The sequence below is a fragment of the Sorex araneus genome, chromosome 2 (assembly GCF_027595985.1).
Source record: "Sorex araneus isolate mSorAra2 chromosome 2, mSorAra2.pri, whole genome shotgun sequence".
Lineage (NCBI taxonomy): Eukaryota > Metazoa > Chordata > Mammalia > Eulipotyphla > Soricidae > Sorex > Sorex araneus.
The window spans coordinates 261836087-261848253 of record NC_073303.1 but is presented as its reverse complement, the minus strand read 5'-3'; the positions used below and the strand labels follow the sequence as shown (position 1 = coordinate 261848253).

The 12167-nt window shown below is 49.7% G+C and overlaps 1 protein-coding gene across 4 annotated transcripts in view; it reads right to left on the bottom strand.

The window, feature by feature from the left end:
* Positions 1-12167, bottom strand: part of CPEB4 (cytoplasmic polyadenylation element binding protein 4) — a 59187-nt gene that overhangs the window by 32801 nt on the left and 14219 nt on the right. For all 4 annotated transcript variants that reach the window (XM_004611485.2, XM_012933438.2, XM_012933436.2 and 1 more), the window contains exon 2: positions 7901-7982. In XM_004611485.2, the coding sequence (XP_004611542.1) occupies positions 7901-7982 (82 nt within the window). The remainder of the gene's footprint in view (positions 1-7900; positions 7983-12167) is intronic.

Genomic DNA, 12167 nt, shown 5'->3' with positions numbered 1-12167 from the left:
CACTTTCTGTGCTGGAAAAGAGGGTGTGGCACTCATGCCAGGAGGGTGAGCAGAGCCAGAGAGCAGGGGAAAGTGCCTCTTCCCCAAGAGCCAGCCTGCTCACATGCGCTTCAGATGTCCAGGAGTGGGGTCTGGAGTGTCCTTCAACCTCCCCCAGGGGCCCTAGCCACGATGAAGCTGAAATGTCAGATACTCCCACCCAGGGCTGGCTCCTCTCTTAACAGGGACATATCTGGAGGGCATGCTCTCATCCCATGGTCCCCTGGGCTTGGTGCTGGGCAGCCCCTGAACAGCCACTGTCCTTTTGAACCCCATTCCAAGAAGCAAAGAACTGGTGGCAGAGGTAAGGGACCAAGTTGTGAAAATTGGGGGCGGGGGGAGGTTCAGCAGAGCGAAGAAAACCAGCACCAACAAGAGAGGATAAGCCTGCTGAGGGTTAGAGCCTGTTGAAAATATCTGGCAATCGAGCACCCGGGGGAGGGGTCGGTGGGCGCTACTTTAAACACCATCAGGAACACGTATCCTCAGCCGAAAAAGAAAAGCCAACTCCAAACCATCTTTCAAAATGGGCAGAAGTTGGTGTTTTCCCCAGGAAGACACATGGGTGACCCAACAAGAACAGGCCAAGATGTTCACTCTCACTAATGGCCAGAGAACTGCAAGTCCGTTGACAATGAGGCGCCTCACGAGGGTTCACTATCCAAGAAATAAGCCCCAGCACAAGGTGGCGGGGATGTGGAGAAAGAACTTCTTCTCTCTTGGCGCAGCCACCGAGGAAAACAGGATGCAGATTCCACAAACAATTCAAAATAGAACTGCCATTTGCCCAGCCATTCCACGCAGGGTAGTCAGCCAAAGATAATGAAGACCTGAACTCCAAACGGCACGTGCACCTAGGCTCACTGCATCACTGTGTACAACAGCCAAGACAGAACGAGCTCGAACGTCCAGTGATGGAAAAGGAAATAAAGGAGCTGTGGTGAGAGGGATAGCCCAGCAGGCAGAGCACTTGCTTTGCATAAGGCCAGCCCCGGTTCGATCCCCAGCACCCTATATGGCCCCCCCAAGCCCAGGAGTGATTCCTGGGCACAGAGCCAGGGTGGGATTGCAGGCCCTCACTCCTTTGGGTCCTCTTCCTCGCCCACTGTCCTCCATTAAGTTACTCTGATGCGGGATTCTCGTTTGGCAATGAGGAACATTCTCACGATGGTGGGTTAAGGCCAAACAGAACAGCTCTCTAGACTGAGGCTTCAGACTGTTTAACAATTATTTAGACATATGTATCTTTTTTTTTTTTTTTTTGTGAGGGGGGCAATATCCAGCAGTGCTCGGAATTTACTCTTGGCACTCTGCATTCAGGGATCACTCCAAGTGGGGCTCGGAAACCTTAGGGGGTGCCCGGGCTCTAGCCTGCATCAGCTGTGTGCAGCTTCCCTGCCGAGTGGCCTGCCTGGCCCTAATTCAGACCTGCTTGGATGGGATTCTTTCAGAGGCTATAGAACTCTCTCAGAGAGGTGCTGGATCCCAAAAACTACTGAAGCCCTCCACCTCCACACTATGACAATTGAAAAACCCCATAAAACATTAGGAAAAGTATTTGGTGACACCTCTAAGTGTCTTTTGGAGGCTGAGGGTGAGGTTGCAACACACTCAGAAATACCCTGGCAATGCTCTGTGGTACTGGGTTTCAAATCAAGGCCCACTGCACGCAGGGCCTTACCCACTGCCTTGTGTCACGGCCCCTTTAAGTGTCTCTGAGTGATATCAACTGACACATGCTTTGGGAAGATAATCATGTGCCTATAAAGAACACATCTGTCAACTAACTGGCACAGTCTGTCCTACTGGCCTCACCAGCCCACCGCTATGACATTAGAAACCAGGAACTGAGTGCAGAAACATAATCACAAGAACAAGTTGAAAGCACTGCTTCCTAACCTTAATATTTCCCGTCTCTCAAAAGAAAAAAAAAAGGCACTCTAAAAGAGAAACCTCGGGGCTGGAGAGATAGCACAGCGGGTAGGGCGTTTGCCTTGCACGCGGCCGACCCGGGTTCAAATCCCAGCATCCCATATGGTCCCCTGAGCACAGCCAGGGGTAATTCCTGAGTGCAGAGCCAGGAGTAACCCCTGTGCATCGCCAGGTGTGACCCAAAAAGCCAAAAAAAAATAAAATAAAATAAAATAAAAGAGAAACCTCTCTCAACCGCCTCTCTTCGACCTCAGGGGTAGTCTGAGTCTCTGGTCACTCAATATTACACACTGCCACACCCAAACTCATGGGACCTTCGGACGCTGCTCAGTCCCTGGCCTGTAAGACATCTACTTTGTCACGGAAGTCTAGCACACCAGAGAGATGGTGGAATTTTGTGGTTTGTTTCTGTTTTATTTTTTTGGAGGGATTGGGGTTGGGTCACACCCAGTGGTGCTTAGGGCTTCTTAATGGCTTGGGAATGACACCTGGCAGTGCTCAGAGGGATCCTATGCAGTGCCGGGGACTGAACCCGGGCCAGCTGTATGCAGGTCAAGCAGCCCTCTCTAGTATATTGGGAGGGGGAACACAGGGGTTAAGGTGCTCACTATACATGTGGTCGACCCTGGCTTGATCCCCGAGTACTAATCTAGGAGTAGCCACCAGAGCTCCCAGGTATGGCCCCAAACCACAATCCCCTAAAAAAAAAAAAAAGAAAGAAAGAAAGAAAGAAAGAAAAAGAAATCATGTTCTGGCACCCTGTACCTTATTCCCACTGTCCTTCAGCCCGACTAAATGCCAAGAGAGTCTTAGAAGTTTCCACGATAGCCAAGAACCAGGTGGGGGCACCTCCTCTGCAGAGCCAGCGGAAAACATTCCAGGATGACATCACGGGACCAAGGCGTGCCGGAAGCGCTTCCCAGGAAGCTCCTGATTGTATTAACCCACCATCAAAGGAGCTTTCATCATGCAGATATTAGCACACAGCACGACCTCTCCATAGAGGGTGATCATATGAAAGGAAAAGGAAAAACCCAGAAGAATAGCGGACACTCACAAAGCCACAGTATCCAACCTTTGACCATGTGGGGCTGGGAGAGACATCACAAGCCGACTGGAGTAAGGCCAGTGGTTTTCAACCTTTTTACACCTGTGCGCTGGCACCAAGAGTGCCCACCAATGGGTGTCCACGAGGCCATGATTCATTTGAGATCTTTTTATTTTTCTTTATTTTTTTTTTTTTTGCTTTTAGGGTCACACCCAGCGATGCTCAGGGGTTACTCCTGGCTTTGCACTCAGGAATTACTCCTGGCAGTGCTTGGGGGACCATATGGGATGCCGGGGATTGAACCCAGGTCGTCCGCGTGCAAGGCAAACGCCCTACCCGCTGTGCTATCGCTCCGGCCCCGAGATCTTTTTATTTTTCATTTGATTTTTTTTGTTTTGTTTTTGCAGTATCAGGAATCAAACCTGAGGTCTCACACATGTCAACCAAAGTCTCTATCTCTGTGCTCTATCCAGCACCCAACCTGTATTCATTACTTCACTTTAAGTGAAAACATGCAACCTTTCAGAGGCACCTGACTACTGTTCGCAGCATCAGGCAGAAGGACCCGGGAGTAGCTCGGGGGTGGAAAACACACCCCACAGATACAGGCCCAGGTTTGATGCCCAGCATAGGAGAGAAATCCATAAAATAACTGTCATATAGAATTTCTTCTTCCTTTAGCAAACCCTGCCGCCAAAGGGTACCCGACAACAGCAACACATGAACACTAAAAACTGTGGTCAGAGGAAATGCTAATGCAGGCAAAGGATCTGCAGAACAGCACAGCCCCTACCTTTGGGTGTCCTCGGAAGGGAGTGACCCCACCCTCCAGTTCTCTCCACTCCACCCGCTTAATCCAAGTTCTAGCCAAGTCCTTAGCTCCTCCAGTTTGTCAGAGTTTGGAAGAAGATTCCCCGTGCAGGTTCAGACTTAACAGGAGGCCTGCTACCAGCCATGGCCTAAGAGAAGTCCCCTCTTCGTAACAAATGCCTTGGCGGATTTTTCCAGCACAAATAAAAACACAAGGTGAGGTTGAAGTGAGGGGGGGCATGGCAAGAGGAAGATTAAGGTCCCATCTCCATTTGCCAGGCCATATCAATACATTGACCAGAGAAGGGTCTGGCCCTGGGCCAGGGAGCCCCACATAGGGAGGGAGTGGGGTGCAGCTCCGAGATGCCAGAGTCTTCAATCCACAGCTCCAGAACATCAGGGTTCACACCAGTCACATCTGGGTCTTTGAAACATTTCCCTGTCCCCTACTCCGCTTCCAAAAATAAATAAATAAATAAAGCAAGGCGGAAGGAGGGAGCTGGGAGGAACGCAAACAATAGCACCCCCAAGCCCGAGATAAGTACAGTCATGCCATTTAAAGCCACACCGTGGTTTGTGCTGGGGACCCAGAGAAAACTCCCGATCCCATCTGGGGGCCTCTTCTTCCTCACAAAGGAAGTCACCTCCACACAAGCCCCATCCAAGCCCCAAATAAAGCCCAGAAAAAGGAAAGGGCTACTTTGGGGTGTTCCGCAGGCCAGGATGGGCAAAGGAAAAGGGAAGACTAGGCCAGGACAGGCAAAGGAAGAGGGAAGACAGAAGGCGCCCCTCATCACTGAACAAGCCCCATCAGACACCCAGCGGGGGGTGGGGGTTCTGAATTTAATTGCAAAGCTTTGTCCCAGTCTTTCCTCCACCAGCCAGGAGGCCTCTGCATGTAAGCCCGGCTGAGGCTAGGGTATCTCAGTCTCCCCTCTGCTCTGCAGCTTGAAGAGTTCGGCATGACCCAAACAAAGCAGCAGGAAAGCAGCCCAGGCCGGCAGGGATGTAGCCCAGCCACTGCCTCCTGGTCAAGGAAGCCCTGATTCTTCCAAGACCACTGGGTCCTAGGGCCTGAGATGGCTGAGGCAGGAGGCACTGGACTCTATTTTCATTTTGTTTGGGGCCACACTGGCTCTGCTCAGGGAACCCTCGTGGTGCAGCTTGAGGGATGCTATGTGGTGCTGGGATCAGGGGTCTGGTAGGGGACCGAGAAATGTTCCCCCAACCAGTACTTAAAACAAACAATTGGGGGGCTGAGCCATAGTATAGTGGATAGGGCGTTTGCCTTGCATGCGGCTGACCGGAGTTCAATCCCCAGCACCCCAGCACTGCCAGGAGTAATTCCTGAGCACAGAGTCAGGAGTAACCCCTGAGCATCGCTGGGTATGACCCCAAAAGCAAATAAAATAAAATAAAATAAACAACTGGGGGTAGGAAGTGAGGAGCCACACCAGCTCTGCTCCTGGCTCTGCGCTCAGGGGACTCACTCCAGGCAGGCTCTGGAGGCCATGTGGAGTGGCAGGGGTTAAACCCAGGCAGGCCACTCACAAGGCAAATGCCCTCCCCACCCTTCCCTTTTTCCAGTCCCCTGAAATATTTCAATTCAAGGACGGGCTTGTCTGAGTAGGAGTGCCTCTTTTTTTTCTTTTTCTTTCAGTTCTCTTGACTCTCAAACTCAGTTCAGTTCATAATCGAAAGCCAGGGAAATGTCCTCCTCTTTCAGATGGCTCCAGGTGGCTCTCAGAGCTGAGTGCTCTCTCCAACATCTGTACCTGTCTCCAACACCTGCCTTTCAAAATCCAGAACTCCGGGGCTGCCATGGGAACACTTGGGCCAGTGGAGCTCAACACAAGGTTCCCTGGTGAGCATGTGCTGCATTTCTTTATAAGCCATACGGACAGACTTACTGCCCCCCTACTGCAAAAATCAAGAAATAAAGAAATCATCTCCCAATACTGACATACAAGACCTTTGATCAGATTCCGGAAACCGGCTTTCTGGACTAGGTTTTCAACTGAGCTTCGTGATTTTCTTCTAGAGCCGATTATAAATTCCTTTGCTTAGCAACAAAGGAAAGAGGCGCAGATGGGCTCTTTGCAGGCATGCAAATACATCCAACACATCTACTTCTACCAAAAATGTGGGAGCAGCCCCCCACTTCATGTGCAGATAAAGCAAAAAAGAAATGAGGGGAAAGATGGCAAGTGTTTTTAAAAAGCAAGGACGCCCCTTCCAGCATCAGGAATGAAATTCAGAGCTTTGGGGGAAGATACTCTGAAAACAAATTCTCACCAAGTGAATGTGGCAAGCAAGTGAAGCCATCAAATCTTTGGGATGCACACACTGACTACCAAGGCAGGGGCCTTCCTGGCTACCAGGAGGATACACAACAGGTTAGCCCATTTTGGGGGGCCCAAGAGTGGTATTTGGACCACACCCAGTGGTCTCAGGGTTGACTGCTGGCGCTGTGCCCAGGGATCTCCTGGCAGGGCTCAGGGGACTCTATGTAGTACCACAGATTGAACTGGGGATGGCCATACTATACTATTTCTCTGGGCCCTGGCCCTCGAATAACCATGCTTTCCTAAATGCAACCACTATTGCTTCCATTCAAATGACGTCTTCTGAACTGAGTGGGGGGCTTGGGGTGCCTGAGGCAGTATCTTGCCCCCCTTTAAAAATGGAAGGCATGGGCCCAAGAGATAGTACAGCTGGCAAGGCACTTGTTTTGCACATGGCTGACCCAGGTTCAATCCCCAGCACCCCATAGGGGACCTCCCAGCCCTGCCAGGAGTAGTCCCCTGAGCATAAAGCCAGGAGTAAGCCCTGAGCACTGCTGGGTGTAGTACCCCAAAACCAAACTAACGAAAGGAAGCTAAGGTATATTCTAGAACAATGTAAAGCAGAAGAGACTCCAATTTTACAATATTCTGAATAAAAATATGATGTTCTGACTCACCACGTAGCTAATTAATATCTGAAGAATACTATAGTGTTTTGACAATCTACAGATTGCTTTTGTGCACACACAAATTTGGCGGTCTCATTTGGCTTTCTAGTGAAATGAAGCAAATTGCATACGAGAACGTTTTCTTCTCCCCAACTGAAAGTACTCAAGCACTAACATGAAGTGGTGGACTGGCCGAAGCTGTCTGACACCCAGGCACTTCCCAGCAGGTGCTGGGCCTCTACTCAGCTGTCTCCCTCAACTTCCACTTCCTGGCTTAGGCCCATCCTTTTTTCTTCCCTTGAAAACCAGGCAAGAAAAAAAGGTGCATGCATTTTCAGAGTTCTCTCTCTGATGCAATGAATAGAATAATACCATGTCCTGAATCTGGCTTTCCCTCCATCTACCTCACCCCCTGAAGGCTGAAATCAGATGTCCATGCATTAAGTGTGGTTTGAATCTGTTGTTTCAAAGCAATAAACCCCCATTTCTAGGGGCAGGGGTTGGGGAGACCACGTTTGGAGGCCACAACCAGTATTATTCAGGACTTACTGCTCAAGGATCACTCCTGGCAGGGCGTGGAGGGAACCATACGTGGTGCCTGGAATTGAACCCGGGTCAGCCACATGCAAGGCAAGCACCCTACAACTGAACTCTCTCTCCAGCTCCTATAGTAAAAGATTTTTACATTTGGGTGAAGGGTATATTTGAGGGGCCCAGGAATACTGGAGCACTAGACAGCCTCTAAGAAGGTCAGGATTTACACTCATCTGTGGCTCAAGCTTAGGAGTCTGGGGTATTGTCAAGGAAACGGGCTCCAGTCTCTGCGGAGGGGCTAACGTGCTTCTGCAGCTCACTGCTGCCACTGGGTGTGGAGAAAATAATCCACCAAGACCTTGATAAAAACAGCCCACAGACAGGGCAATGACAAGGACCTCTTCCTCCCAAGAGCAACCCACGGGACCTGGGGGACATGATAGGTGCCTTAAACTTCCTAGAAAAACCGTTGGAAAGAACCGCAAGGAAGCTAATAAAAGTGATGCAATGTGCTCATCAGTTTACAGAGCTAATACCACATTTTGGTCCTCTACTAACATCAAGTTGGGAGATTTCCAAAGTACCTTTAATGGAGTCATTCTCCGCCCTCATAATGTCGATGAGTGAGCTCTCCAGCGAGTGCATGTCAAACGTCCTGGGGCGATCCTGTCAAGACAAAGTGCCACAGACCACCATTAAGGACAATTTCGCTCTGTTCCTTAGGCCACAGACCAAAGAAGAGATGATGGTGCTTCCTCTCTAGGTAGAAGCACTACATTTTAGTACTTACCAAATATCAGTTTTGACTTTAACAGCAATTTCCGTAAAAGCATTATTTTAAAATAAAGCAAGGACATGGGGCTAGAGAGATAGTATAGTTATAGTAATTAAGGCACTTTGCCTTGCACGCAGCTGAGGGGTCCTTGCCTAGGGTCCCCTGAGCACCGCCCAGAGTAATCCCTGAGCACTGCAGGTGTGCCTTCCCCAATAATAATAAACAAATAACAAAGCAGAAACAAAACTAATTTCTATATTGTTAAGAATCTTAGGCAGGGAGGGGCTGGACAATAGTACAGTGGGTTTGCACACTGCCAACCCAGGTTTAATTCCCAGCATCCCATAGAGTCCCCCCTAGCACCACCCGGAGTAATTCCCCATATGGTCCCCCTCGCACTGCCAGGAGTAATTCCTGAGTGCAGAGCCAGGAATAACTCCTGTGCATCGCTGGGTGTGACCCAAAAAGCAGAAAAAAAAAAAAAGAATCTTAGGCAGGGAGTGGCCTAGCTAGCGGCAGAGCACTTGCTTGCCTTGTACTTGGGAGGTGCTGGGTTCCATCCTTGGCACAGGGGGAAGGGGAGCGGGAAAGGGAAGAATCCTGAGTAAGTATAAAAATGAAATTGGAAAATATTTCACTGCCATTTCAGAGGCAGTAAGAAGGCGAAGGTTCCCTAACACATTCCAGCAATGATCAATAAACCAGCATTTCCATGTGCTACTGGTGCTAAAATGTACCAGTGAGGCACAGTTCTAATTTCTGTAAGCCATGGTCTCCAGTCACCAAATGTCTAGGAGACCACTAAGTGAGAAGGCATTCCAAAACAAATACCATCAGGAAATTGGGCCAAGGAAATTACACTTTGCCTATTTCTGTTTTTTCTTTAAAAAAGAAAAATGAAATAAAAATAGGATTGATTCATCCATGTCTCTATCGCCTATGGCTGTCCTTGAAGGTTAATGACCGATCTCTAAAAATTCATGCTTAAAATGAAGACCCCCATGTAGGAAATAGGAAAGATACAGGGCTGGAGAGATAGCACAGGGGCTGGAGCGATAGCACAGCAGGTAGGGCATTTGCCTTGCACGTGGCCAACCCTGGTTTGATTCCAGCATCCCATATGGTCCCCTGAACATGGCCAGGAGTAATTCCTGAGTGCAGAGCCAGAAGTAACCCCTGTGCATCACCAGGTGTGGCCCCTCCCCCAAAAAAAAGATAGCACAGTAGAGTTGGGCACTTGCTTGCACGTTGCCAACCCAGATTCGATTCCTGGCACCTCATAAAGTCCCTTGAGCCCTGCCAGGAGTGATTCCTAAGCTCATATCCAAGAGTAAGCTCTGAGAACAACTGGGTGTGGCCCCCAAAACAAAAACAGACAAACAGGGGCTGGAGTGATAGCACAGCGGGTAGGGCGTTTGCCTTGCACGCGGCCAACCCAGGTTCGAATCCCAGCATCCCATATGGTCCCCTGAGCACCGCCAGGGGTAATTCCTGAGTGCAGAGCCAGGAGTAACCCCTGTGCATCGCCAGGTGTGACCCAAAAAGCAAAAAAAAAAAAACAAAAAAAAAAACAAAAAAAAACCAGACAAACAAAATAAATAAAAGAGATGCTATACACATTTACACACACCACACACACATACACACACACACACATTCACTCTTCATGGAGACTCACCTCCAACATAAAAATCCATCTGAGATAATGGGGGCCAGAGCTCCTCTATAGAACCATTACTCTAATCTCTGAGGAAAAGAACCAAGACAAAACTGCTGATTCGTGTCCCTCCCTGTCCTCCCTGTCCCCAAACAATCTAGGCATTATTTCTGGTAAACAAAGGATAAGAAGATACTGATCTAAATTAGAAGGAGATGAGAAAACAAATAAAAAACAACACAAAACTTCAAATTTTGCTGGGGAGAAGAGACTTCTCCCAAGCAGCGCTCAGAGAGGACTCTGTGATCACGCCCCGCGACACAAAGACCAGCATGTGGGCCAGACAATTCAATGCTCAGGTTCCAGAGGTGAGGGCCACCCCGCGTGGGTGCTCGGGCCATGTGGCACAGAGCGAGAAGTCAGGGGACCCCTTCAAGCTCTGTCCGCAGGGCCGACCAGGATGCTTACCCACCTGACTCGCCAAGTTTGGCTATTCTAAGGATCTCCAGGGAAGAAGGGTCATAGGGAATTTGGCACTGGACTGAACCCCAGAATCATGAAAAGGTGCTTTAGAAGTGGGGTGAGTCATCTTCAACCTTCCAGTGAACCAAGTGCGAGCAGCGAAGAGAACAAAAATCAGTTTAGCTGGGCAAGTGGAAAAGGTGCTGAAAACTTTCAAAAACTGTGCTCTGGAAGGATGCGGTCACGAGGAACCTACAAACGCTGCCCGCTGGGAGAAGAGCAGGGGGAGGCTTCCAGAGGCCTCACCAGCAGGATTCTGGAGCCTTCTTTCCCACTGCACATTCATCAGCTTTTCCCTCAAGGCCTTGTGTGGGCAGGCCCAGGGCTTCATGCAGACACTGACCAACAGCCCCAGGTGTCCCTACCTCAGTTACCAAATCTAGGCCATGGGAATAGAGGCAACGGTAAATATCTCCAAGGTTGCTTCTCTCCTCCTTCCTCTCCTCCAGGCTGGTTTGAAAACTCCCCTTTCCTGCCACAGAGCTCTGGGCTTGCTGTTGCCAAAATAACTGTCAGGGGCCATGCGTGAGCACATCTCAGCTCACAATTCTTTCTTCTAGAAGTCAAGCTGGAAACAACCATGTGATTTTCTCAGAACTGGCATTTTGTCAAGCATCTGAATGACAAGCACCCCTAAGTGCGGAAGATAACAGAGCAAGACACATTTGGCTCTTGGTTTCGAGTGAAGCTTCCTTGTACTTCGAAGTTGCTAAATGTGGTGTCGGAGTTAGCAAAGTTGCCCCATGAATTCCCTGTCACTCACAACCCCCCCCCCCAAAGTATGCTGCTGACACCTGGTACACAGAAAGGTTTATCCTAAAAGAGCAAGCACTGACTTCTAGGGGGTGGAGTATATTAAGAGCAAATGCGAGATGGAACATTAACATTTTAGTACTGCTTTGTAGAATTAAAAAAATATACCGCCTCTGCATCCTTTTATGCCAGAACTTTCCCTCTGCTTGGTTTCTTTCTGGCTGTCAGGATCGAAAGGCTTCTCGAGGCTTTGGTAACTCAGGGTCTAAAAGACACCTGTTTGGGGGGTAAGTAAACATTCGGTTCTCAGAGTGGCCCAAGTTGATCCCTCTTGATTTATTCAGTCGCTGCTCCTCCATCCATGTGAAACATTTCATGTCCAGAGAGCCTGGAGCAGGGAGAGACCCAGCCTTGAGAGCTGAGACCTGACTTCAGCCCGTGAGGCAGCCCTCGGGATCAGTGATGGGCCAAGCATCAGGGCCAGCCGTCCACTGCTCCGGTAAGTCACTAAAGTAGGGACGGGCGGCAGGTTAGGGCAATCCTTCCTGACTCACCCCGAGCTGATGCGGGGACAGAAACAGCAGCGTCACTCAGTGGGCCAAGCAGGAGGCATGAGGAAGCCCCATGTTGGCCACATCACGTGAATGTGGGCACTTGCACTGTCCTGTCTCTGACCTGAGAATTGACTTGCTTGCCGGTGTCCCCTTCTCAGCTCCCAAATCCACGTACTCTGGCTTTCCAGTATGCCCATGCACTCTGCGCTTCCAAGCCTGACAGCTTTCAGAAGATCAGAGACCAACTGTGAACAGTGACAAGTCAAAATCTGCCCCCACACAAAACAGAGGGTCACTGGACAGATCAATAAGAAATAAACCCTCAGTATCTTTAGAAGATCAGCACAGTGTTTTCAATCAAGAGCCTGTTTTCAATGTTTCATCGAGGAGCCAGCCCCAGTATGAATCCCAGCACAGCTGATGGCCCTCAGCACTACTGGGGAGTCTCAAGTAATTTCCTGACAGCACAGCCTCAAGTAGTCAGCCACCGGCGTGGTTGGCTGAGAATTGCTGGGAGGGGCCCCAAGAAAAGAATTCATTGAAGGGGATGACTGGGCTTTGGTCTGAAGGTCAAAGCACCTGTGAGTCGG